This window comes from Drosophila elegans, unplaced genomic scaffold, assembly GCF_018152505.1.
Source record: "Drosophila elegans isolate 14027-0461.03 unplaced genomic scaffold, ASM1815250v1 contig_208, whole genome shotgun sequence".
Lineage (NCBI taxonomy): Eukaryota > Metazoa > Arthropoda > Insecta > Diptera > Drosophilidae > Drosophila > Drosophila elegans.
Genome location: NW_024545578.1, coordinates 10,471,386 through 10,499,270, shown reverse-complemented (window position 1 = coordinate 10,499,270; position 27,885 = coordinate 10,471,386). Strand labels below are relative to the sequence as shown.

General features: G+C 40.4%; 1 protein-coding gene and 1 long non-coding RNA gene across 10 annotated transcripts; one reads left to right on the top strand and one right to left on the bottom strand.

Annotated features, from left to right (window-relative positions):
• Nucleotides 1-24: 24 nt before the first annotated feature.
• LOC108146694 (tyrosine-protein kinase Abl) lies at nucleotides 25-27,100 on the top strand. Of its 8 annotated transcripts, none has more exons than XM_017272759.1 (10): nucleotides 25-1,015; nucleotides 17,187-17,240; nucleotides 19,587-20,130; nucleotides 20,208-20,623; nucleotides 20,709-21,295; nucleotides 21,626-21,896; nucleotides 21,957-22,077; nucleotides 22,550-22,638; nucleotides 23,838-25,511; nucleotides 25,851-27,100. In XM_017272759.1, the coding sequence occupies exons 1-10, from the start codon at nucleotides 688-690 to the stop codon at nucleotides 26,393-26,395; spliced, it is 4,629 nt and encodes a 1,542-aa protein (XP_017128248.1). In that variant the 5' UTR covers nucleotides 25-687; the 3' UTR covers nucleotides 26,396-27,100. The 8 variants fall into 8 exon arrangements, with proteins under 8 accessions (XP_017128248.1, XP_017128246.1, XP_017128249.1 ...); XM_017272757.1 differs by having other exon boundaries at nucleotides 22,550-22,902; XM_017272760.1 differs by lacking the exon at nucleotides 17,187-17,240.
• LOC108146702 lies at nucleotides 6,963-9,595 on the bottom strand. Of its 2 annotated transcripts, XR_001774486.2 has the most exons (3): nucleotides 9,375-9,595; nucleotides 9,058-9,257; nucleotides 6,963-7,556 (listed from the first exon to the last, which is right to left on the bottom strand). It is a non-coding gene; the product is annotated as an uncharacterized LOC108146702 (long non-coding RNA). The 2 variants fall into 2 exon arrangements; XR_001774485.2 differs by having other exon boundaries at nucleotides 9,058-9,595.
• Nucleotides 27,101-27,885: the final 785 nt, after the last annotated feature.

Here is a 27,885-nt window from a genome sequence, read left to right as displayed (position 1 = left end):
TGTTGCCATCGATGTTTGCCCACCTCTATTGCAAGTGGGATTCCAATTCGATCCGTCGCCGTGCGTAGAAAAAATGCACAGATATAGATAAAGCAGGGAGCAACGCCAGCAGATCAGACTCAGCTATATCGTCGCGAAAACCGATTAATATGTCAAAGGCATTCGCTTGCGGATCAATTAGGCCGTGAAAAAAGCGAGTAGGAGTGAACGAAAGAGAGAGCCAGAGGCGGAGGCAGCGAAGACAAAGTGCATTTTCAGGGCGTGTTTGTGCCCCCTCCCCCTCAGCCTCCCAGTTGTCGACAAAAAGTTTGCCGACACAAAGTTTGCCAAACATGCTGCAAATTCGCAAATTCACCTGAGCGGCCAATATAATAACAAATAAGAAAAATCGCAAACTTCCTTTTCTGTATTTGTATTTGTATGTGCGTGAGTGTCTCCAATCTTTTTGTCTACTCCAAAATCGCAGAAAGAGAAAAAAAATGTGTGCGTGTATGTGTGTGAAATAAATTAAAGCAAAGCAAAAGGCAAACGGCAAATAATTGAGCAAAAAGCCAAGAGAGAAAAAATAAATAGTAATAGTAAGCGAAATAGCCGAAGGAGGAGGAGCCGACGAAGGGCAGAGAGGAGGAGAGAGAAAAGTGTACAAGTTGTTGTTGCTGCGCAAGAGCGAAAACCACCCACTGGCAAATGGGGGCTCAGCAGGGCAAGGACAGGGGCGCCCACTCAGGGGGTGGCTCAGTTGCCCCCGTCAGCTGCATCGGTTTGTCCAGCAGCAGCAGTCCAGTGGCGTCCGTCTCCCCTCACTGCATCTCCAGTTCCAGTGGCACTAGCAGTGCCCCCCTTGGAGGGGGCTCCACACTCCGAGGATCCCGAATCAAGTCCTCGTCCGTTGGCGTAGCCAGTGGCGTCAACGCAGTGGGGTCCGGATCCGGTCTGAGTCAAAGGAGCGGGGGTCACAAGGATGCTGCTCGGTGCAATCCCACCGTGGGTCTCAACATATTCACCGAACATAACGGTAAGTGCCAGTGCTGGGAAACGTCATCAAATGCATGTAAGATACACATAACAAAACCGGTCATCAAATGCATGCAGAATACACAGGAAAAATGAAATCAAGATCTTCCACAACTCCAACCTCCATTTTATCTGCATATCACATATTTAAAATTTTACAAATATTTTTTAACTCATTTTTAGGACTAAGACGTTACCCTCTAAATTCAAATTTGTATGGTTTTTTTTATTGAAATTTGAACTTTCAAATGATTTCTTTTAAACAAATTTAAAACAACACAAAAAATAAGTTAGGAAAACAGGAATTATTTCGTAACTTAAAATTGGTCATAAAATATTTTTGGCAAATGGTGAATTGGATTAAAGTGGTGTAATTTTGATTGAGATTTTTATGATAAAAGATTTTTTTCCTGTGTACAAATTGCAAAATGTACATAAAACGGCAAGAGGAAGTGTAGACTTTTTACCGCACAGCCCCATTCACCCACATACTTCCTGAAATAAAAGTGCATGCAGCATCCAACTCAGGTGTAAATTTCATCATAGTGATTATTCTTGTTCTCTGCACAGATGGTTGTTGTTCTGTTGCAAATTGGGTACCAGAACTTGTTTTATTTTCACAGATGATATTTTAGGTCCTTTATGTAGAAAATCATTTCGTTTTGTGGTGAAATCTTTTAAAAACAAAGAGCAAACCTGACAAATAGGGTTTTAATTAAAAGTTGTAATGCATCTCATCCAAACTAAAGTATATAGTGAAAGCCATGCATTTTTATTACTTATTCAGTAAATAATTAGTAAACATTGCATTGAATCAAAGCTTATTACTTAATAAATAATTGAGTCTTTACCATGCAAAAACCCTTTAAAGCGCGTTAAATAAATAATAACTATAGTACCTCCTATGGTCATGCCATTAAATCTGGGCTGTAAATATCATGCAAATTTTGATTTATTTGCCTATTTAGGCTGCACAGTGTTGTTTTTATTGTTCATAAAGTGCAGTCTTCTTTGCTTCCTCTTTACCCCCCTTTATTTATTATCCCCTATGTTCCTCTATTCACGCTGCTTTCCAATTGAGCCAATTTCTTTTTCCTATTGCTTCCGATTATATTGGGAATTATTGTTGTTATTGCCGGCTAGTTTCATACTTGTTGTTGCTTTTCCGGTGCCTTTGTTTACTAGAGAGAAAGAGGGAGAAGAGAAAGAAGGAAAGAGAGAGCAGCAGCACGCGTCGTTGTTGTTTCTGTGCTATTTGGGGCGGGTTCAGTTCCAATTTTTGCTCTTCATCATTCTTTATCCTTCGTCCGTCGTACGTTATCCTTTATCCTTGCACCCTTATCCCTGCCACCCGCACAGTGGTTGAAATTGCGACCCAAAACACCGTTATCCCACCCCCGCTGACATATTGCCGTTTCCTTCACTTTCCTCCCCCTCATTTTCCTCACACTTCACGCACATTTTTATTTGCCTTATTTTCTAGTCTAATATTTTCCTATTATTTGCCCTGGCAAACTGCAACGTTTTCCTTTCCGCTTATTCAGTACTCCCCTTATTTATAGACTTTTCCCGTTTCTAATAGCTTTTTTATGTCCCTGTCGACGATGTCCTACCACAATAGGACCTAGCGTTGAGTGGTATTTGAGATTGGGTATTTGGGGTGCCGGAAAAACATTTTCCGGATTTTAAGAGAAGTTTGATTACATAAAAAAATAATTATATTACATTATTATTGTTATTTACATATTCTGAAGATTTTGTTTAACTCAATCAGAAGTTCTATTCAATGTACAATTCAAATCTTTTCTTTTAATTTAAAAACATTAAAAACGCAGATGCTAAGATATCTTAGAAACTCGAAATTTCGAAGTTTCCAAATCTATTAATTGTGTGAAATATTAAGAAAACAAATTGTTCGGATATGACATTTAAAAAAAAAAAACTTAAAACCCTTTTGTTTGTTTCCTTGCAAACTACATAGAAAAACTCCCACACAATTGGCTTCTTTGGAGACTAGAGTATTGATTTTCCAATTGGACCACAAGCTGAGCCACAATTCCCAGATGATTTACTACAACTTATGGATTTTTCACATTTTTCTTGGCCTCTCAACTGGAAGTCGTTTCTTATCTTGCTCTAGTAGAGACCTCCGTCCCACCAAGCAATTTGTAATCAATTAATGTGTTTTATATTGTAATTAGTCGCTTATTGTGAGCACTTAAGTATACTCAATCTCTGAGCTGAGCTTTATCAGTGGCCGGTTTTCATATAAATATTTATTGACGCTAGTATTGAGTCATCGCTTCATGCTATATGTATTCACGACTAATCAGAAACGAAATAAGAAAATAAAAACAACATTTTCCAGTCACATACGAGCGAAATTCCCACACAGAAACTCGACAATAAAAATGCACATTTATTTGGCAAACTAACATCGTGTGGCTCATCCAAAAAGGTCGAAATGGGGGTCTGCAATTGCCTTTTTCGTGTGTCTCGCCTGCAAAATGCAATTACAAAATTACAATGTAAAAACTGTGTCTGGGTCTGCAGATTACAAGCCCGAGCAAATCCCAAAAACAGAAACGGAAAGCCCAACTCACCGCAATTGTCAATCCGGGGAGGCCTCGTTTTAGGAGGAGGGTTATGTGGGGAATCGGGGGAAAGTCGCTACGGAACTTCAACTCAATCACAGTTAAAACACAACCACTGACGAAACAAGGTACAGTGGGATAAAAATATAAAAATATATTTATTAAAAAAAAATACTAATACAATAATATACATTCTTTTAATTAAATAGGCAAGATAAGATTTTCCGCAAAAAGTCAGTAAAAAGACATTAAATAAAACAAGGTCAAACTGGCTTACTACAACGTAATATCAACGTTCAGAGGTCGTAGGCAATGGATATTGTAGTATTTGCAATTTCATAAGCATGTTGTTGGTTGTTACACGATACAACGTAATTAGATACTATGGGGGCGGCAGTTGCATTATCGAAGGTATGGGATTGTGTGCCGCCCTGGGAAAATACCATAGAACCGGTGCAGTTGCAGATGCCTCATTGGAGTTGCCAATTACAGTTGCAAATGCAACACTGCGCATCGCCACTTTGTCCCGTTGAAAACGCTGAACCACTCCGCAAACAACTCACGCAAGTTGATGTCTCAAAAATAGACTCAAGTGGGAGAGAAGCGAAGCCCCGACTCCTTATTTTCAAGGAGAAAGAGTACATGAATTGCGTTTGTCTCTGCACTTATAAAAAAATATTTTTTAAATTACAATATTAAATTTTGAATAACATTGTAGCGCAAAAAAAAAAGTTTTCCCAAAATCATCAAAAAAATTTAACAACTAAATTTAGTGTATTTAATTTTATAGTCTTGATAAATACTCTACACACTTCGAAGAATATATACTTGGTTTTCGGTGTAGCTAGTGTAGCTACCTCCTTCGCACAAGCAGGGAAATCCGAGTGTGGTGTTTGGTCTCAGTTTGCTTGACATGCAAGCGGCAAATTATGAGCTCGGGCAAATGAACTTTTCACAAGGCTAATATGTGGAAAAGGGGCTAGAAAGGGGGCGGGTCAGGTGGCAAACAGGTAACGCAGCAAGGAAGGAAAATTTGTTTGCTCTTTACTTGTTCCCTCACAACCCCAAAAAACAGAAAACAAACACGGCATAATGCTCAAGTCGCATTAATATTTCTCCAATGATTTTATGTGCTTAAGCATAATTGTCATAATAATAAAGCACTCAGTAAAAGGGAAATCGCGGGGATCGAAAGGAAGGGGTTCCACACATCGGAGGCGTTGTCTCCATTACCACTTTGTATCACAAGACTTTTCTCTTTCGCGGCTGCATTTCTATTATTAGCCCCAAAACGAAATGTGTATCTTCCATGCTTTCAGTTGTTATTGTCGTTTTTATACAATTTCCTTTGGCGCTGACAGAGATTGAAAGTTGGAGGAGTCTCTGATCAAGGGTCGTAGTTAAGATAATATGCGGAGGGGATTAATAATATTTTGTTAACCAAAAAGTTGAAACATCAAAAAAGTGAAGTTTTAAGCAAATCATACATTTTGTTTCTGTGATTCCTGATTATATATTAAGTATGATGCCAAAAAAATACATAATTTCAGTACAGTTGACTGTCATCATGTCTTGTAATTTTACAGAAAATAAATATCATTTTTATGTCTTAACGCTCCCTACTGACTGACCTTTGACCGCGCCCATGACTTTCACTGAAGCAGCAACAAAGTGCACTCGACTCTTCGTGAGGTTATTTTGCATGTTCTCCGTCTCTTTCTGTCGTGGTATTCCATGCCAGATATATATAGGTTTGTGTGGATGTTCCTGTTTTCGATCAAGCTCGTAAATCCTTTCGTGCTTCATTTTCTCTCGGTTTCGGCCTCTTTTTGTTGTTTCGATGACTGCATTGCTCAGCGCTTTGATGTTTTTTGATATTTTTAGACTAGGGCGCTATCATTTCCAGTTCTTAAATATGCCCTCCCCCTTTCTCGGGTTTCCCTCTCGCACCCTCCCACATATATGGGCGTGTCAATCCAATAGGAAAAACAGAGTTACTCTAACAGCTGTTCTAATTCTGATTAGACAACCAGCGAACAGCTGTCGGAGCTCGAGTAACGGTAAATTAATATGTAAAGACAAATGCTTATTCAGCTTTCTTAAATTTAAAGAATTTCTTTGGATTTATTTGGCTGAAATTTGAATTCCTTTAACAAATTAATCCATTAGGAACTCGCGCATTCCGATGGTTTTCGTTGAGACTTTACGATCTGTTTATATGGTCGTAGATCATCATAAATCTGACATCACCATAATTTCAAATAATTTCCCCGATCAATTTTAAGTCTATTTTCCTCATTCATGTGACATTAAATTCGTTTGATTGCTTAACTTGGGTTTTATGTAATTTTCCCTCGTCTTTATTTTTCAAATTTCGCATTTCCAGTGGACCGTTTCTGGGGACACACCCCCAAGTTTCCGCCCTCAAAACTCTGACCCGCATTTTTTTTATGGAGACTTTTCCCCCGAGATCTTTTGCCTCATTGAAAATTGTTTGCATAAATTAGCTGACGAAAAAGAAAGAAATTGGAGAAAAACAAGCATATTTTTGTAGAAAAAAATATATTTCCAAGGGGAGTACAGATGCCTGAAGTATAACGGCAACTAATTAGCAGCCAAAGAAGTTTCTTTCACCCGATTCTCTATTTATTTTTCAGCTTTGGGGTCATAAATATTGACGCCACTTGATTGATTGATTGACACTACGCTGCGTAAAAGTCTTTATCATTCTGTGTTGATTATAAACAGCAATTTAGGGGAAGCCGCTCACTTGATATATTTATTTTTATATTTTGTGTTTAACTTGCAATCCCCAAAGGCAAACACAAATTCCCTTAGCTCTGCCCCCTTTTTTCATATATTGTTTATTAAATTGATTGTATTTCTCTCTCGCTCGCTCTGTCTATGTCTCTGCGTTAAACAAGCCAGCAAGGTCAAATAAATCAGCAAATAAAACTTTTCTCTTTTTTTATGTATTATTATTTATGTTTATTGCACCCAGTGCATGTCACAAACATAAACAATTTCGTTCGGCTCATTGAAGAAATACAGTACCTTATCTTTAACGGGAAATACTTGGTTTAGACATATGTACATACAGTGCTATGCATGTATTTATCTAAATGTCATGCGATTAAATGCTTTTAAATAAATTGTTTTGAAGGTTAGACCTAAGGTATAAGCACAATGGAAATTATTTGCATATATTTGTATTTAAATTTTAGCATTATGTGAATAAGTTTTAAAATGTAGCTTTAATTTAATAACGTTTAGTAAGATATACAAATATACTGCTTTGGAAAAAACCTTAGTATTTAAGCCTTTATTATGTCAAGCTATAAAAAAAAACGACAATAAAAACAAAGTGGTACTTTATTCCATTTCAACTTTATGAATTTCAAATAAAATATAAATTTCTAGTCGTCATATAGATAGGCACAAGCTGCATCTGAAGGCTCTAATTTCCCGAGTGTCCACTGTGGGGCAGAATGCGATTGGAAACCTGTTTCTGGTTCTTGTCGTTGCGGGAATTGAATCCATCATTGAGAAGTATAGTAGCCATGAGAAGTATAAAAAATCCGATTCCGATTTGACTTCGCTCTTCTCGTTTACAACCTGTCTCTATCTATATCTGCAGGTTGAATTGCATTCGCCCCAATCACGTTCGCAATTGCAACTGTTTATGCGATACAGGGTCTTCGGGGGGCTAGCAAACATATGGGTGCGGGGAGGGCGGTGGGTGGCAAAAGGGGCCAGCCTGGCACGTTCACAACTTTGGATCTCCGACTTGCAGTGAGTTTTATATATACACCTATATAGACACCTTTAGTTCAAGCCCCGGATTGCAGGGTGCAGCATAAAGTAATCTCTGCAAAAAACAGCAACAAAGGCCGCAGCTGCAGCAGGTTGATTGAATTTTTGTATCCAGTTCAGGTGAGGCATAATCCCCTAGAAGAGGAAGAAAAGGTTGCATAAATGAAGTGTGAAATGAATGAAGTGCGAAACATTCGCTCAAATAGTGAAAAGAAAGAAGCAGCATTCAGTTGTGTAATTAAGCTTTAAGCTGCTTAAGGAATATTCACAACTTTAAACAAGAGTTTGTAGTATATGAAACTCCACTCCACTTTATACAAAGTTTCAAGTGGGTATGATATACAATTTCTGGAGTAATAGTGTAAAGTGCTTTTTAATTTAAATTTGGTAAGAAATTACTGAATGTGGAACTAGGTAAACTAAGAAATTTAACGTTAAAATATAGAATTAAAATATCTATTTCAAATGAAAATTATAGTCAAGAGCTTTTGTATAAAGTTTTTAAGTTGAATGTGTGTGTCTGCTTACATTTATTTTACACCAACTTCAAATATTTTGAAATCTTCAAAAACAATAAACCCCATTGATTTTTTTTTATTCATTTTTAAACAGCTCTTTGATGATTTTTTTAAGTTTCTCCTATTTACCATTGATATTCCCTAATTGCGATTTCCCTTCATTTAGAGTCTAAATTTCCGACAACGCAAATTTCACCCATTCTTTTGGACCGCTTATCAATTTCTCTCCAAAACCTATTAAAAAAGACAGCTCTAAATTGTATTTATTTTCTTTTTGCACCAAACAAATTAAGAAAATTGCGAACTGTTTAAAGAGCGAAGAGAAAAGAAATATGTGTAAAAGAAAAAGCATGACAAATGCAAGTGCAAAGAGAAAGAGAAAGAAGGTGAAACCTGTTTGCCTGTTTTGCCGGTGGAAGCCCAACAAAGAAATGCCTCCCTCTCCTACTTTAAAGCCTTTCTGTCTCTTTCACTCTTTAAAGCCCTCTCTCTTTCTCGCGATGGTCAGTGAACCGTTGGGCCAAAACATGAAACGGACAAAATATGCCTAAAAACAAATGATAACCAAAAATTTGAGCCGTTAATTTGAAATCCACAAAAGCGAGCTTTTTACATTCTTTCATAATTAATGCGAAATTTAATTCATTTAATTGTCTTGCCAGCTTTCGGTTCACACTTCCTCTTGTTTTTCCCCCCACACTTTCGTTTCTTTTCGCACTTATTTATAATAAGCTTTTATAATTGTCTGTTTCAATTTAACGAAATTCTTCCTAACTTAAAAAAAATATATCATAAAACAAATAATTTTAGTTGTTGAATCGCATATTTCTAACTCATAATATACTTAATTAGGTTTATAAACAGTTATATAAGTTATTTATGTATACCTTAGACATCCTCCATTAGATTTGAAATGTTGTATCTAAATTTTAATCGTGTAAGCCCTAAGCCTGTGTAAATAGTGAATAGAGAAGAAGTCTTTCGTAATTCAAATAAATATCAAAGCAGAAATATAAATGTTGATTTTTAAAAATGTTTAAAATTAATTGTTCTTTATAAAGTGAAAAAAGTGTATACCCTTCAATATTATTTTACTAAAATAAAACAAGGGAATTTACAGATTCGGTACTTCGTTTTAGGACTTTTTAACGCTCTGCTTGGATGGTTCATTCAGAAGTTTGTTTGGCCTTTGTCTGGCGACGTCTGTCAATTTTTATGCCGTCTGGTAATATTTAAACGACATCCACATCCGCGCTGCCTGTCGCTCGTCGTCGTCCGTTTCATTTCATTTATAGCAATTGCACTTGCTTCCAAGAAACTGAGAATCCAGCAGGAAAGGAAGCGGGCAAAAAAAGCGTGCAAAAAATGAAGTAAATGAATCACCAAGATGGTTCTTTTATGCACACATCATAGAGATAGCTTCTTCTGCCTTCACCTGGGTTTTAAATAGTTTTTCCCGTCTCTGCCTTTTCAATTTTCCAGACTTTCTGACCTTTTTCCTAGTTGATTTCGCATTCTGTTCTCACAATCGCGATAAACGAACCTTTTTCTTTTGAAGAACTTGTCCTGTCGCGGGCAGAAAGAAATAGAAAAGATTTCAATCTGCTGGGTGAAATTTAGCTGTGGGAAAAACCAAATTGGAATTAAAATGCTTAGCTTGCTGGGAAGTGGGAAAAACTAACTAGAAACTGTTGAGTCATTAATTACCCGTGCAAGCCTTATCAATCGTTCGTTCACCTTTTTGGTGATTTAAAAACAGGTGGGAAAACTCAGCACTAGTGCTAAACTTTCACTTTGCACTGGCTTTTCGATTTTCATTTTCATTGGCCAAAGAAAATAAACAAATCAAATTTAAAAAACATTTCTGTTAATTGCCGACTCAATCGATCAATCATTTTCGTGGCAGCCAGACAAAATGTACGAGTTTTCCAGAGATTTTACAACAAATTTCCCACTGCTTCACGCTCGACTTAAACTAAGCTCCGAAAAACGAAATCAAAAAACATGCATTAATAAAAGCGAAAAATAGTTGAAAAGCAGACACCTGAAATAGAAAATCATTTGCTGTGAAAATGGTAATTATTATTATTATTATACCAGACAGGCGAAAAAAGTGAAAACTTCCAAGTTTTTTTTTTTTTTTTAATATTTTTTAGTGCGTAATTAGTATGGATACAAATTTGTTAATTTTCAATGCCGTAATACCTTGAATGATGTAAACTTTTGAGGTAAGAAGAGAAAAAAAAATACGTTAATGCACAGGAAAAAAATTATATTATTATGAGGTCGTATCTATGTTTTATATGTTAGGCTTAGGATTGATATTTTAGATATGAGTAAATGATGTATTGCAATTATTTTTCCGTGTACGCAAAAAGATCGCACCCAAATAGTTTCAACTATTTTTTGGGGGAAAATTCCGGTGTCATTATCCAACAATTAGCCGGACAAATGAACGGATAGACGTGACCGGCGGGTTACGTAAAATGGTAAATTGCGACAATGACAATGATAGAAATGAAAGGGGAAAACCAGAGAAACCAGAGAAGGGACAAATGGAAACCAAGGAAAATTGCGCACATTAAAAAGCTTTTAGGCCAGCTGCCATAAAGATAATCAAATTTTGTTTGCCGAGTGCCGAGATTACATTGATTGGGTAGGTGGAAATTAAATATTTCTATATATTTGCCACTACCAGTGGTACGACCGTAATTACACGCTTGGGCAAACGTACGAATGAAATTTAAGTTACACTTTGATCTCTTGATTTTATTATTTCTGTATTTTGTCGGTAGCTTTCAATTGAGAAATTACGTAAAATTCAGTGACAAAGGTTAATTTGAAGCACGCTTTCAGTTTGGAGCGGAGTTTCCCAAGGTTTCATATATATTTATACCCTTGCAGAGGGTATTATAATTTCAGTCAGAAGTTTGCAACGCAGTGAAGGAGACATCTCCGACCCTATAAAGTATATATATTCTTGATCAGCATCACTAGGCGAGTCGATCTAGCCATGTCCGTCTGTCCGTCCGTCTGTCCGTCTGTCCGTCCGTTTATATGCAAACTAGTCTCTCAGTTTTAAAGCTATCTGCATGAAACTTTCCCAAAAGCTGTCTTTCTATTGCAGTTAGTATATAAGTCGGAACGAGCCGGATCGGACGACTATAGCATATAGCTCCCATAGGAACAATCGGAAAAATAAATGAAAAAAAATTATAACTTTGCTGTTTTTTAATTTTTTGTTTAGTTCTTCGACATTTAGTAATGGTTAAATATTTCCGATTTACGGTTTAAATTTCATCAAAATCGGACGACTATAGCATATAGCTCCCATAGGAACAATCGGAAAAATAAATGAAAAAAAATTATAACTTTGCTGTTTTTTAATTTTTCGTTTAGTTCTTCGACATTTAGTAATGGTTAAATATTTCCGATTTACGTTTTAAATTTCATCAAAATCGGACGACTATAGCATATAGCTCCCATAGGAACAATCGGAAAAATAAATGAAAAAAAATTATTACTTTTCTGTTTTTTAATTTTTTGTTTAGTTCTTCGACATTTAGTAATGGTTAAATATTTTCGATTTACGGTTTAAATTTCATCAAAGTCGGGCGACTATATCATATAGGTCCCATAGGAACAATCGGAGAAATAAATGAAAAAAAATTATAACTTTTCTGTTTTTTAATTTTTTGTTTAGTTCTTCGACATATGGCAATGTTTAATTATTTCAGAATTATGGTTTAAATTTTATCAAAATCGGACGTCTATATCATATAGCTCCCATAGAACTAATAAAAATATATAAAATAACTATCTAATAATTGAGCTGCAAATCATCATAGCTTCACTGTTTTTCAGTATATACTCAAGTAAATCATAATTTAAATGTTTTCAAAAGTATTTAATTCATGCAATAGCTGCAAGGGTATATGAACTTCGGCTTGCCGAAGTTTGCTTTCTTTCTTGTTTTGAGTTGAATATGTTTTTACAATCCCCAAACAATGTACATTTTTCCGCCCACGCACTTAAGACTTCTTTTTTGTGTCTGTCAACTTTTCCCATGCCTCTTGCCGTGAATGTAGATAAAACAGTTCAGAAATTCCAGCATTGTATCTGAAACTTCCTCTTTCATCTGTTTTTTTGACCCTCAACGGTGACTTTTATCTCCCCCTGAGAGCTTTTCATATTTGTTTATCTAAAACTGGAAAAAAGAACACATTTTTATAGTCAAATGCTTTTTATCGCCTGCTCAAATTTATTATCTGAAAAAATATATGCCCACGCAAAATGTTTGGGAATGTTTCCCTGCCAACTGACATGCAAATGAATAAGCGCAAATGTCTAGGAAAAAAGTATGACAAATACCTCAACACTCGCTGTTTGGCCATAAACAATAAGCCATAAAACATAAACAAAACAAAAGGAACTTAGCCGGCATATATAGAAAAAGGCAGGTCAAAAAACGAAAGAAGGAAAACCGAACAAAATAGCAAAACAATAAAAAATCATGAATGAGTAGCGTGTGTGAATTTCGAAAAGTCTTCCACATAGAACCAATGTACGGTGGTCAAACCAAAAAAAACCTTCAGATTAAGAACACAAATTTATTTTTGCAATGGAAAAAAGCCTTCTGGACTCAAATTTAAATCCATTTCCTATATTTTTTGATACCAGATTATGTAAGGAACAACCCAGACATGTAATGAGGTTTACCAGTTGATAATCAAAACGACCATCTAGATAACTCGTATTCCCCACTGTGCACACTGCCTGTTCGCAGTGAGTCATTCACTCGACACTCGCAATTGAATTCCGACTCTTGGGCCAACGCGTCGTATTAGCTTCTTTGGCTCTCCTCTTTGGGCTCGTTCTGTTTGTCATTTGCATAGCCACACAAATTGTGCATGCCAATGGTGATTTTTTTTGTATTCCCTTTGTTTTGTTTGCTTTCTGGTCATCGTCGACAATTAAAAGTCAATTTCATTCACACTAGACAATGGAGAATAGACCCTTGGTCACGTGATACCATGAATACCATCATGGGAGGAATGGGTGCATTTTCCTGTGAACCTTGCAGACCGTAATTGATAAAGTTGCCCGATATAAACGAGCAGATTCCGTTCGAGATAAGTGTGAAAGAAACTTTCCCCTGCCCGTAACAAAAACCATTCAAAAGCAAAAATGTTGCAGCTTTGTGAACTTTGTGGCAAGGACAGCAGCAATGCACATTCAAGGGGACATGGATCGATAGGACCTTCTCCACAAAGTTGCTGTCAAAAGGTTAATTCCACAGAAGATACCCTGGAAATATTTAATGTCGATTTTTATGGAAACATATTGCAGTATTTTTCGAATTCTCAACAACTACTTTAATTCAACTCGTATCATCAGTCACAACTCTGCTTGCGAATAACCAAGAAATAAATTATTGTACCTACATGTTCTTAAAGCTATTTAGAGGGTAGTCAAAGCCTCGTTTCCTGAAGTACAGGATCCGCCCTTTTATGTGGTTTGTCGCAGCGTTTGTCCTTCACCTTATCCCTTTATTATCTCCTCTTCTCCCTGGGCCTTCATTTTGGTCCTCTTGTGGCCGCGCTGCTGGCATTCAATTAATTTGCTGGCGATGATGCGATTTTATGGATGACACTCATCGCTCGGTTGTGGCGGAAAAGGTTTTTCATTATTGATTTTTGTCCCACCTTTTTTTTCGGCCCGTCTGTCTCACTTTAATATGTATTTATTGCACTCACTTGATTTCCATCAAGTTACTGGCATATAAAGGCCTGAGGGAATTGCGGGTGCACTCAGAAAAATTACTTTTTTAAGTAACTGTTTATTAAAGAATCCCATTTTAATTTTGTTGGGAATTAGAAGGCATTATATAATTGTACAACCGAATCGCTAATACTAATACTTTTAGGAGAACACAATATTAAACAATAAGTGCATATTGATAGTATCCACTTCAAGCATAAAGCAAATCTTAAAGACACTTTTAAAAAATCTTTACTAAATTATTAATTGATAATTGTGAAGTATGCACTTCAGTTTTATTTTTTTTTAATGTGTAAAGGAGATCGAGTGCTGCGTCATATGTCGCATTAGGTTGTATGCACCCCTCGACATAGGACCTTTTTCCCCATGGATCCAGTATAATGCAGCGTAGTGAGCCTTGAGTACGGAATCCTTAGAAAAGTGGTAAAATTTGCCAGTGGCTAAAGGGGGAAGTCGAGGGGTTCGTGCTGGGAGAGTTGCCTTTGTCAGCCAAGGGTGGATTTTATATTTAACATTATTTTTCTTCGTTCCCTTTGCCAGGAGCAGGGCCAAGTCCTGGCCACCTCTGCACCCCCCGACACCCTCATATCCTTGGACCCTCTGGCTCTTTGCCTTTACATAACTTTCCTTTTGTTCTTGCATCTATTTCACTTTAGCCACTCGTCATCTCTTTCGCAGCTTGTAGTTTTTTCGCACAACATTTTTTCGCACTTGGATGGAAGGAGAGGAACTTGATCTCAACCCTGGGGTGCTCAAAAAAAAAATAAAACAAATTAAATTTTTTCACATTTTTTCCTGCATTTCCTACAACTTTTTGTTTTGCCCTGTCAGTTACCAGTTGCGTTTTTCTCATTTCAAAATGGGGAAATTACACGGGAAACTTTAATTCCCAGATAACCATATGCTGTTCTCGAAAGTTGGGCAGGAAAAACTTTAGGTTTTTGGGTTAATTTCTTCATGTTTCCCTAACTAGCTTCGGTTTCCATTTGCCTTCGGGGCGTATTTGCTGCTCTAATCGGGTCTGCCAGCTTAATGATTTCAAGTTCCGTTCAAAAGTTCCGCTTCAAAAGTTATCATTAAGCCATAAAAAGCCAAGAAAATGCAGAGAAAAAAATTCATTTACTTTATGTCCTAAAAAAAAAAGATATTACTCAGCTACAAAAACTATTCTATTGCATTGAATGGATTTAAGCCAGTGTTTAAGTTATATTTTTCTAAGTGTGTTTGACTTTGTTGTTAAAGTTAATTCAATTGAAAAGTTCTCGCCAGGCAGAAAAAATTGAAATCAAACCCCTTTAAATTTCTCCTATTTTCCCCTATTCCACGACGTTGCATCGGAAGCCAGAGAAATGACTAATTAAATTTACACCGTAAAAGTTTATTACTGTTGACTGGCCACGCCCCCTGCCCCCTTATATATGTAGTTACTGTACATATATATATATATATATTAACGTCTGGATGTCTGGCCAAGAGGCCAAAGGCAAAATGTGAATGAAATCCGACAAGTAGAGTAAAAGGGTGATAGAAAGGGGAGACGAGACCGAGGCCAACTGAAAATCCCTGCCAGGTTAAGACACAAAAGCCCTTGAGCTGAAAACACAAAAATACGTAGGAAAAACAAAGCTAAAACAGAGTAAAAAACAACTTAGAACTAAAGCGAAACGTGCTGAAATGCAATGAGCTACAAACGAGCAAACCAGAAAGATCCACAAAAATCAAACCCACAGAACAAGTGCATGAATGGACTGTTTGACTGGATGACAGAATGAAATAATGAATGAGCAGTTGAAAATGCATTGCAATAAATCACACATTGAAGCTCGATTTGGCAGGAAAAACAAAAAAAAAAAGGAAAAAACGAACAGAAGCATTATATCTATAGATAATAAATGACAGACACATCAAGTTTAGTGCTTGCCGGCGAAGGACAGGCCATCAAACAAAAGACGGATACCGAAGAAATCTCAAGAGACAATTCGCAATGAGTAACTTCTATAGCCAAGGCTGTAATGAAAAGCTTTTCAATACTTAATGCAGGCTATATATAGTTAAATGTATAGTTCATTGTTGCAAAAAAAAAAAAAAATCCTTTGTTTAGATGTCTTGAAATTTACTGTGCGACATTATTCCTCATCAGCTTTTGTAAACATAAATAAATTGTTTTAAAATTTGTTATCAAACATTTTAAGCTTCACTCAAAATCGACCAAACCACATATTTTAATATACTTTAAAACTAGCAATTAAATATTTTTTTGATTGAATTTCTTGAAAGTAATAAAAAGTTCTAATTTTTCAGGGATCACTGTATCTATTGTGTATCGTTGCAAGGTTTTTGGAGGGGACTTTAGCTGCTGAGGCGGCTGATTTCAATCTGTGCTTACTCAACACACTTACCGTTAAGTCTTTGAGTAGTTTGAGTAGTTGCGGGTGGGACATGGGTAATTGGGTGGTTCTGGGAGGGATCAGTGGGTGGAGAAGCGGTACCGCGCATCATTTCACTTGTAATCAGCCCTCAGCTCGAGATGCTCCAAATTCACGCTAATAACCTGCATAAGCAGTCGCTGGGATGGCGGATGTGCATAACTTGAGAGATGTCTGTATAGCCATCTCTATCTTCATCTATATCCCCGCCTCTTTCTCTTCCGACATGTGTAGAATTTTTGTGACTTTAAAGTTCATTGGACCCATTCCGCTTCAGCAGCAGCTTAAGCTCTCTGAATGGGGCATATATCTTTATGTTCTTTTCTCCACACTCCCCTTTTTTGTCAAATGTCTAGGGGGCGTGTCACACTCAACCAAAATCTTCAACTAAATATAAATAATTTGTAAAATGTTTGTTTTAAAACCGGTATACTTTTTTTTAAAGTTTGAACAAAACATTTATAAATACAAAGAAAGAATTTTTATTATAAATTAAATTAGAGCTTTTGAAGTCAAAACTTCGTAGATGAATGTGATTTTTACTTTAAGTGTACACCAACTCACACGTTAGGTTTTCCAGAATTACCGAGATACTTTTCACTTGGCTGAGAAATTACAGCACTTACTGAAGCCATCATCTGGCTGCTGTTGTTATTACTCTTCTTCTTGTTCTGGCCGGGTAGCTAATTGGCCTTTCAGCGGTTGCAAGACCCTCTAATTCTCTAATGCCTCTTCGCTTTTGATGTCATCCATCCGCTAACTGTATATAGATCGCTGTACACGTATTTTTTTTTTGTTATATTACTTACCTAGAGTTATGACTAAGATAATTGTATTTAATTTCGTTTCCTTTTTTGTTCTGTTTGTAACCACTTTGTTTTTGGAACCTCATCGGAACGCCATTGTAGATCATCGCATTTGCCGCCCATCGTAATTAAATGATAACATCAGAAACTGCCTGCTCTATCTATAGATAAATGTCCAATCGGCTGACAATCCGTCTCTCACACAAAATATCTCTGTTTCTTTCGTTTCTCCAGGTACCAAGCACAGCTCTTTTCGCGGCCATCCAGGCAAATATCACATGAACTTAGGTAACAACCACAAAAATCTTTACAAATCAACAAAAAACCAAAATACCGAAGCAAATGTCCACATAAGTACTGTCATTCATAATAATTAAAGATTCCCATAAGATGATTGGGTTATTTTCCATTATATGCTGCATGATTATTTCGGGAGTTTTGTTTACATGTAGTCATGAGAAAAAACTTTGCTTGTAAAGTATCAGTGGGAAACCATGGAGTCATAGCTAAAATAGTATTCAAAATGTTGTTTTAATCTGATGTAGTCACATGAAACATAAGACAAATCTGAGTTCTTAAAAATTTAGTTTGAATCAGAATTTTTTTATGCGTAATTCTTAATTTTTTTTTAAACTTATTTAAGCAAAGTGACTATACTTTTTTTTACTAGGAGTTTTTTAATTCGCTGGAAATGACTGTACCAATTAATGAGTAAACAGAAACTATAACTATAATAACTATAATTTATATAAATAAATTTATCTACATCTTTAAAAAAATAGGCTAAGATCATCGAGTTTAGCTCGTTACATGCAATTAATGTTATACAAATCGAACAGCAATTTAAAGATAATGATGATAATTAAGCTATATGCAACATCAATAGCTGACTCAACATGGTCAGACTTCCTTGATTATCCCTCAAAATAACTGATTCAATAACAAAGTATTCTCGGCCCTCTCACCAGTAACAGAATTCCCATCGTGAGTCACTTTCAAAAGCAAACTCTAAAACTGGATAAACAAACTTGCATATCAAGTGGGTGTATATTGTCATCGGCTAATCTTCAGTTGGGGGATTTAGACAGCCGGGCAGACCACCATTGAAGAACTGTACATTTCCGCTCTAATCTGTCCCTATATTGCCTATATTCCCTTTTATTCCCCAAACACACTCCACACCTATTATTATTCGCCATTAATATTTCCTGTCTCGCGCGCATAAATTAAAACAGTGTGTGATGGGGAACCCTTCTCAAATGCGTTACAATATGATTTGGATCGGTTTATGACTGCTTAGCACACCGACCGCAAACCGAAGATTACCGGTCTCTGAATGACTTCCACTTCACCCAAATTTATGCACAATTGTGTCCATGAAAGAGGAGAATATATTTATGCAGCGGAAGTGTTTGCTTTGGTCAAACGAAGCTCGCACACAAAAAAAAAAAAAAATGGGAAAAAATGTAAATTTGTACAATTATTTCAATGGGACATTAAAGCGAAAGTCTGGTTTTATTTCAAAGAGTACCCTACTATAGAAGCTTGATTTGGACAGGTTTAGATCTGACAAGTTTGCACAATCTATCAAGCGAAACTTTAGCTTAAAGTGGATTGCAAGAATCTAAAGAACAACTTTGTGCAAAAAATGGAAGTGCAACTAGCTAGTAGACTTTTATATACCTTTTATTGTCTTTAATTTTACAATTTGTAGAGATAGCTTAACATTTTTTAAGCTAAGCTTTTTGTGTAAAACTTAAAGAATGATATTTCCATCAACTTAAAAGATATTAGACTTACTCTAAATTCCTGGGTATTAAATAAAACGTGAAGGTCTATCAAAAAACTTTTTCACTGCTAATATGCATTCCATAGACTCAGCTTTATACACAGGGAGCACAACAGCTATGGATACCCAGTTTAGCACAGAGTGTGGGAGGCGGAAAGAAAGAACGGGATGAGGGGACAATCCAACCGACCGACAATCAGTTAGAACTTCCCACAATAAAATGGCTCGTTGAGGGACTCCTGGTCCACCGCTGGCAGACAGCGATTTGTGTAATTTTATTCCGCTTAATGCATAATTTATTCCACTCCATTCCCTCAATGGAAAAGAGAAGGTTGCTGCCCGATTTCCCCGCTGGCCAGCACTTGCTCCACAAATTGCCCGCATTCCTTGAAAGAGAAACGGGTTTACCTGCATTGTATTTTCTCGCTGCACCGAAAAAAACATGATTCAAAATGATAATTTCAGAAACCTTTATTATAGACTTTTGTAAATATTAAAATATTCCCTAAGATTTTATTATATTATTTGAAAATAATTTGGATAGTTTTTTGTTTGCTATAATATGGGGCTAAACCTTATCTTATCATAATATTCATTAAGAGTAATTGTGTAATAGGAAGAAATTATTTGAAAAATAAATGTTATAAGCTAAGATGTTCCGGTTCCGTGTACTTAAAATGTTAATGGGATATATATAAGCGATACCTCTTATTGAACACTTACCAACCGCAACTGACAAAGTGCGATTGCTGATACCTTTTAAAAAATTAAATGTTTATATTAAATAGACTAACTTTGAAGATCAGTTACTTATTTTGGTTGCCTTCTTTAACTTTCCCTTGCAGAAGCCCTGCTGCAGTCGCGTCCATTACCTCACATTCCGGCCGGCAGCACGGCGGCCTCGCTTTTGGCGGATGCGGCTGAGCTGCAGCAGCATCAGCAGGATTCCGGCGGACTGGGACTGCAGGGCTCGTCGCTGGGCGGCGGTCACAGTTCGACCACATCAGTGTTTGAGTCCGCACACCGGTGGACCTCCAAGGAGAATCTACTGGCCCCCGGACCCGAGGAGGATGATCCGCAGCTGTTTGTGGCCCTGTATGATTTCCAGGCCGGCGGCGAGAACCAGCTGAGTCTGAAGAAGGGCGAACAGGTGCGCATCCTGAGCTACAACAAATCGGGGGAGTGGTGCGAGGCGCATTCGGACTCCGGAAACGTGGGATGGGTGCCATCCAACTATGTGACGCCGCTCAATTCGCTGGAGAAGCACTCCTGGTATCACGGCCCCATCTCGCGCAATGCCGCCGAGTATCTGCTGAGTTCCGGAATCAACGGAAGCTTCCTGGTTCGCGAAAGCGAGAGCTCACCGGGTCAGAGGAGCATCAGTCTCAGGTGAGACATTCTGTTCTCTGTTCTCTGTTTTTTGAATTGAATTTCCTTATTAATTTCCTTGTCGCTTTCGCAAATAGATATGAGGGTCGCGTCTATCACTATCGCATATCGGAGGATCCCGATGGCAAGGTCTTCGTCACCCAGGAGGCCAAGTTCAACACTCTGGCGGAGCTGGTGCATCATCATAGCGTGCCCCACGAGGGCCATGGCCTAATTACACCGCTCCTGTATCCGGCGCCCAAGCAGAACAAGCCCACAGTCTTCCCGCTGAGTCCCGAGCCGGATGAATGGGAGATTTGCCGGACGGACATCATGATGAAGCACAAACTGGGCGGCGGGCAGTACGGCGAGGTGTACGAGGCTGTCTGGAAGCGGTACGGCAATACGGTGGCTGTTAAGACGCTCAAGGAGGACACCATGGCGCTGAAGGACTTCCTCGAGGAGGCGGCCATAATGAAGGAGATGAAGCACCCCAATCTGGTGCAGCTCATAGGTGGGTTTTACTGATCAATTGCAGACTCATCCCCAGCTATGTTTCTGTTGAATGGTAGACTGATTCGATTGAATCCCCTTTTTAGGTGTTTGCACACGGGAACCGCCGTTCTACATCATCACCGAGTTCATGTCGCACGGCAATCTGCTGGACTTCCTGCGCTCCGCCGGCCGCGAGACGCTTGATGCGGTGGCGCTGCTCTATATGGCCACGCAAATAGCATCGGGAATGAGCTACCTGGAGTCGCGCAACTACATCCACCGCGATCTGGCCGCCCGCAACTGTCTGGTGGGCGACAATAAGCTTGTCAAGGTGGCGGACTTCGGGCTGGCGCGCCTGATGCGGGACGACACGTATACGGCGCATGCGGGTGCCAAGTTCCCGATCAAGTGGACCGCTCCGGAGGGACTGGCGTACAACAAGTTCAGCACCAAGTCGGACGTGTGGGCCTTCGGGGTGCTTCTGTGGGAGATCGCCACGTACGGGATGTCGCCGTATCCGGGCATCGACCTAACCGACGTGTACCACAAGCTGGAGAAGGGCTATCGCATGGAGCGGCCCCCCGGCTGTCCGCCGGAGGTCTACGACCTGATGCGCCAGTGCTGGCAGTGGGATGCCGCCGACCGGCCCACGTTCAAGAGCATACACCATGCGCTGGAGCACATGTTTCAGGTGGGTGACGTCGAGGTGTGGGACGATGAATATGACGATGATAACGATGATAACGATGATCACGACGATGCTGGCGAGGAGGCGAGTGACTACGACGGCGACGACGACGACGAACTGCAGCAGAACAGCGGCAGCATCCACAGCCATGTCCATAGCCATAGCCATAGCAATAGCCATAGGAATAGGAATAGGAGTAGTCATAGTCATAGCCACAGGCACCGCCACCACCTCGTCGACGCGCTCTGATCGCTCGAGATCGAGGGTGCAGCAAGTAGTGATAGCAATAATGAGCCACATGGTGCCCATCTCTCCTTCTCCGCTCCTCCGCAGGAATCGTCCATCACCGAAGCGGTCGAGAAGCAGCTGAACGCCAACGCCACCAGCGCGAGCAGCTCCGCTCCGAGCACATCGGGCGTGGCCACCGGCGGAGGAGCCACAACCACGACGGCGGCCAGCGGCTGCGCTTCCTCATCCTCGGCCACCGCCTCGCTCAGCCTCACACCGCAGATGGTGAAGAAGGGTCTGCCCGGCGGTCAGTCCCTCACGCCGAACGCCCACCACAACGATCCGCACCAGCAGCCGGCCAGCACGCCCATGTCAGGTGAGCTTGACCCTTTTGGTTTGAGTTTAATCCCAGTCTAATCCTGCCATATGCTTGCAGAAACCGGCTCCAGTTCCACCAAGCTCAGCACCTTCTCCAGCCAGGGAAAGGGCAATGTCCAGATGCGTCGCACCACCAACAAGCAGGGCAAACAGGCCCCAGCACCACCAAAGCGCACCAGGTAAGCCAACTCGTCCACAACAATGCGGAGGTTTAGTAGAAGCAATATTAGTGTTAACTGAAGATTTGCCAAATATACATATATTGCCACAGGAAAAATTAAATAGGGCAAATCAAAACTTAACATGAATTTGGTTTAGCAGTTGATTGAGTAATAAGCTAGTAATTTACAATATAATTTACCTCTTCTTTATCAAAACTATTGATTACTGCCTTTAAAATATAAATATGAATATGTGAAATTTATTTATTCAAAATACTGACAACTGCTTTTGAAATAAAACTGTTTCATTTAACTGTTTTTTATTCATGATCAAACGCCATACAAAAATGTTATGTGTAAAGTTTTTTTTTTATTAAAGAATATATTTATATATTTGAGGCAATATATTTAATAATAATTTAGGGATTCCTATTCTCCGCATTCATTTTGATGGCAAAAGTAACACAACTTCTTCTCTTCTTTTGCTTAGCCTGCTTTCGAGCAGTCGGGACTCCACTTACCGCGAGGAGGATCCTGCCAATGCACGAGGCAATTTCATCGATGACCTCACCACTAATGGTATACACAAATTCAAAACTGCCAATAGTTTCAGCCAGACCCTATCTAAAAATTTCAAGACCCAAATTCCAACACACCACACACACCAAATACGTACACAACAACAACAACAACAACAACAGTTCGTACAGCAACAATCCGTACCACTGCCAGTACAGCAACAACATCAACAACATCAACAACAACAACAACAGAAACAACAACAGTATTCCATTAAGAAATCGTCCTCCTGCAGTAGCTTTCTTTACGACATCCTATTTCGAGGTATTTTGTCAACGGAGAACACAGCGAAAAACTCCAATTCAAAAATGTTTTACTTTTATCTTCGGTTTCTGTATTATTTGTTTCGTGTTTCGTATTTATGTTTTATTATTAATGGTTCGTTTGTATTGGCTTAAGTTTCTGTATTTATTGGTTGTTCAATGCGTGATACCTTTAAGTTTCCATTTCGCATTGGTAATTTAAGTTTAAAAGTTGATTTCTCGTCGATGATTTCCTAATGTTATATCTTTATTTCTGTTACCTGTCTTATCATTAACACTATTCACAAAAAATATTTCTAACAATCTCTCTATCCTGTTTTGTTTACTTAATTTGGTGCCTGTTATTATTAAGTTGTCTGTTATATCAATCATTCATATTTATTTATATTTTGTTGTCCAATTGTTTTATGTCCTTAAAAGTGATTTATATTGTTTTTATCCTTGTTTTTTTATTATGTTTATACTCTATTCTATTTAAACAAAACTATAGATGGAAACAACCTAGAGTGTTAATTTTTATGGACTTATAACATTGTTATGTGTTTTTTTGTCTGAACAAAAACTACAAATCCTTTCAAGGTTGTAATAGACATTTACCTCTCATTGTTCTTTGTTAGATTTTAATATTGGTGTTTTTTAGTTTCACCCGCTCGACAAACATCAACGCACACATACACACCACAAGACTTTGGTCAGGATTAACTCATGTCTAACAATCAGTGATGGGAAGTACCAGGCTTCCATTACTTTCAATAATTGTTTATTTAACCATACAAAGAATGGAAAGAATGATTTCAAGATTTAATAGGATTTCCCATCACTGATAAGTACCATCACCTAGCATCAAGCACCCGGCACGAAGCATTCAATTAACCATCACAAAACGAAACTCAAATGAACCCTTGTTTTTCTGTTTCTTTCTGATTGATTTACCAGGACTCGCACGTGACATCAACAGTTTGACACAGCGTTATGACTCGGAAACGGATCCTGCAGCCGATCCGGACACAGATGCCACGGGTGATAGTCTGGAGCAGAGTTTGAGCCAAGTGATCGCCGCTCCTGCCACCAACAAGATGCAGCATTCTCTCCACGGCGGCGGCGGCGGTGGAGGAGGTATTGCTCCTCGATCATCGCAGCAGCACAGCTCGTTTAAGCGTCCGACTGGGACGCCAGTGATGGGCAACCGGGGTCTGGAGACCCGCCAAAGCAAGCGCTCGCAGCAGCATCCGCAAACCAGTGCTCCACCACCGCCAGCAACTCAAGCGCATCATGGCAACAACGGAGTGGTGGCCAGCGCTCATCCCATCACCGTGGGCGCACTGGAGGTGATGAATGTGAAGCGGGTGGTGAATCGCTACGGCACGCTGCCCAAGGTGGCCAGGATCGGTGCGTATCTGGACAGTTTGGAGGACAGTGGTGAGGCCACTACTGCTCCTCCGCCAGCCACTGCTCCTGCTCCGCCGCCAGCCAACGGACATGCCACACCACCGGGGGCCCGGATCAATCCCAAGACCAGCCCCATTGCGCCACAGCAAATGATAAGGAGCAACTCCTCAGGCGGAGTGACCATGCAGAACAATGCGGCGGCCAGTCTGAACAAGCTGCAGCGCCATCGCACCACCACCGAAGGCACCATGATGACATTCTCCTCCTTCCGGGCGGGTAACTCCAGCAGTTCACCCAAGCGGAGTGGCTGTGGAGTGGGTCCTGTTGGCGCCCAGCCGGCTCTTGCCAATCTGGAGTTTCCGCCGCCACCGCTGGACCTGCCTCCACCCCCCGAGGAATTCGAGGGTGCACCACCACCTCCTCCTCCGGCGCCCGAGAGCGCTGTGCAGGCCATCCAGCAGCATCTGCATGCCCAGCTCCCGAACAATGGCAATGTCAGCAATGGAAACGGCACAAACAACAACGACAGCAGCCACAACGATGTGAGCAACACTGCGCCCAGTGTGGAGGAGGCCAGCTCCAGATTTGGTGTGTCCCTGCGAAAGAGGGAGCCCTCAACCGACTCCTGCAGTTCGCTGGGCAGTCCGCCCGAGGATCTCAAAGAGAAGCTGATCACCGAGATCAAAGCGGCCGGCAAGGAGAGTGCTCCGGCCTCGCATCTAGCCAATGGCTCTGGTATCGCAGCCGTGGATCCCGTCTCTCTGCTGGTCACCGAGCTGGCCGAGAGCATGAATCTGCCCAAGCAGCCGCAGTCGCAGCCGACGCTGCCACAGCAGCAGCAGCAGAAGCTGACCAATGGCAACGGCTCAGGAACCGGATCCGGATCTGGATTCAAGGCTCAGCTCAAGAAAGTCGAACCCAAGAAAATGAGCCCGCCAATGGCCAAGGCGGAGCCGGCCAGTAGCATCATCGACTTCAAGGCACACCTGCGACGGGTGGACAAGGAGAAAGAGCCGTCGGTTCCAGCACCGGCACCCGCAGCGCCCCAACTCGTAACCAACAACGCCAACACGGGCACTCTGAACCGGAAGGAGGACAGTAGTAGGAAGTTCGCCCAGGCCATGCAAAAGACTGAAATAAAAATCGACGTTACCAACTCGAATGTGGAGGCGGACACGGGAGCAGCCGGCGAGGGCGATCTCGGCAAGCGACGAAGCACAGGTAGTATTAATAGCTTAAAGAAACTGTGGGAGCAGCAGCCGCCGGCGCCGGATTATGCCAGCAGCTCGATCCTCCAGCAGCAGCAGCAGCCATCGGTGGCTAATGGCGGTGGCACACCGAATGCCCAGCTATCGCCCAAATACGGTATGAAATCGGGTGCCCTGCCAGCCAAGCCGGGCAATAAGCCGCCTCCGGCAGCCCCACCACCACCGCCCCCGAACTGCACCAACTCCAACTCCTCCAACACCACATCCACTAGCACCTCTAGTAGAGATTGCACCAGCAGGCAGCAGGCCGGCAGCACAATAAAAACCTCTCATTCAACGCAACTCTTCACAGATGACGAGGAGCAGTCGCATCAGGAGGGCCCAGGATCGGGATCCGGATCGGGATCGGGATTAGGTGGCCAAGGTCCAGCGGACATGACCCAGTCGCTGTACGAGCAGAAGCCGCAAATCCAGCAGAAGCCGGCGGTGCCGCACAAGCCCACCAAACTCACCATCTACGCCACGCCGATAGCCAAACTGGCCGAACCGGCCAGCTCCGGATCGGCCAGCTCCACCCAGATCTCGCGCGAGAGCATCCTCGAGCTGGTGGGTCTACTGGAGGGCTCGCTCAAGCACCCGGTGAACGCCATCGCCGGCTCCCAGTGGCTGCAGCTGAGCGACAAGCTCAACATCCTGCACAACTCGTGCGTGATCTTTGCGGAAAACGGGGCCATGCCGCCGCACTCGAAGTTCCAGTTCCGTGAGCTGGTCACGCGGGTGGAGGCCCAGTCGCAGCACCTGCGATCCGCCGGCAGCAAGAACGTGCAGGACAACGAGCGCCTGGTGGCCGAGGTGGGTCAGTCGCTGCGCCAGATCTCCAATGCGCTCAACAGGTAAATAATAAGACGGGGGATGGACGCGCCCGATCAACATCCGGGCATTTGGCTGGATGCCGAGGGCAACTTCATCAAGCGCAAGTGATGGGCCCCATCTGCAGTGACCCAATCATCATCCAACCACACCATCCCCCGTGGAAGCGGAAATGGAGCCGAAGACAGAGACGGAGACAGCGAGGCTGAGCCGGAAACAGCGAGGCTGAGCCGGAAACAGGAAAACAGGAATCGAAACTTCAAGCCCAGCGAAGAAGAAAGGACAACTACAGTAGCAGCAGCAACTAAAATCGGAGGAGGACACCTATGTATCGTACTTGGTAGCGTGTAGCAGTAGCTTCTATTATACATATACACCCCATATATATCTAGTCAGATCTGTGCAGAGCCCCGACGAACGCTTCCAGAAAAACAGAAAAAAACATAAAACAAAAAACAAAACAAGAAACTTAAATGAAAATGAAAACAGAACGATAAAAAACTGAAAAACAATGAGTTGCAAAGCAAATTTGGGTAAGGTCTCGCGGGAGGATCCTTGTTTTTAATTTAAAAAGTAAGGGAACCCCTCCTCCCACTCACTCAACCCCCTTTCCAACGTATCCTCAAACGTATTCGCGCTTCGTTTGTTTTAATATAGAAAGACACAAGACATGGCTTAAGAATGAAAGGAAATATATTCATAGAATATCTCAATAAACTTAGTAATTACAAAGAAAACGCAATGCATATATACATATACATACATATATTTACATATACTAGTCGTAAAATGTTTTATTATACCTATACATTTACATACTTCTACAAGATAAAAAGATATAAAAGATAATGATATTATTATAAATCGAAAGACCACGAGACACTCCCCCTTTTTTGAGAAAACGGAATCGAAATCGGAAACGGATACTGAACTTGATATTCTTCGGAAGGCGTAGGCGCGACATCTTTTCGATCGTGTGTTCTAAGGCCCGCACGCAGCATACATATATGTCTATGATCATGATCTTATATGTACTCGACGTATCCATTACATATACAGTAGCAAAGCCCAAAGATATTATTATTAACTGATAACTACAACTACTACTACTCAAATTGATATGTTTAGTGGCAAAGACTAAATTGATTTATGTTTAATCTATGTTCGAGTACGAGGCGCATCGAAATGCTTTTAGACGTATTACACAACCAATTGTAATTATTATCTAATATTTTCAAGGATTTTAAACAACTTTTATACGTAAACAAAAATCACAAAAAAAAATAAAACAAAAACCAAATAAAATTTATTTCAAAATAAACGAAACAAAAATTAAGGCTAGGGGCAGCCTGTAACAATACGCAGGGCGGTCAAACCTACAGATATAATTATAAATATTGATGTGCATACAATATATTGCCTTTCCATTAACCCCCAAGTCCTCTTCTTGGATCCCGAATCGAAAAATGGGCTAACACACAGCTGGCAAGACGAAAACGAAGTGTTGCCCAATATAC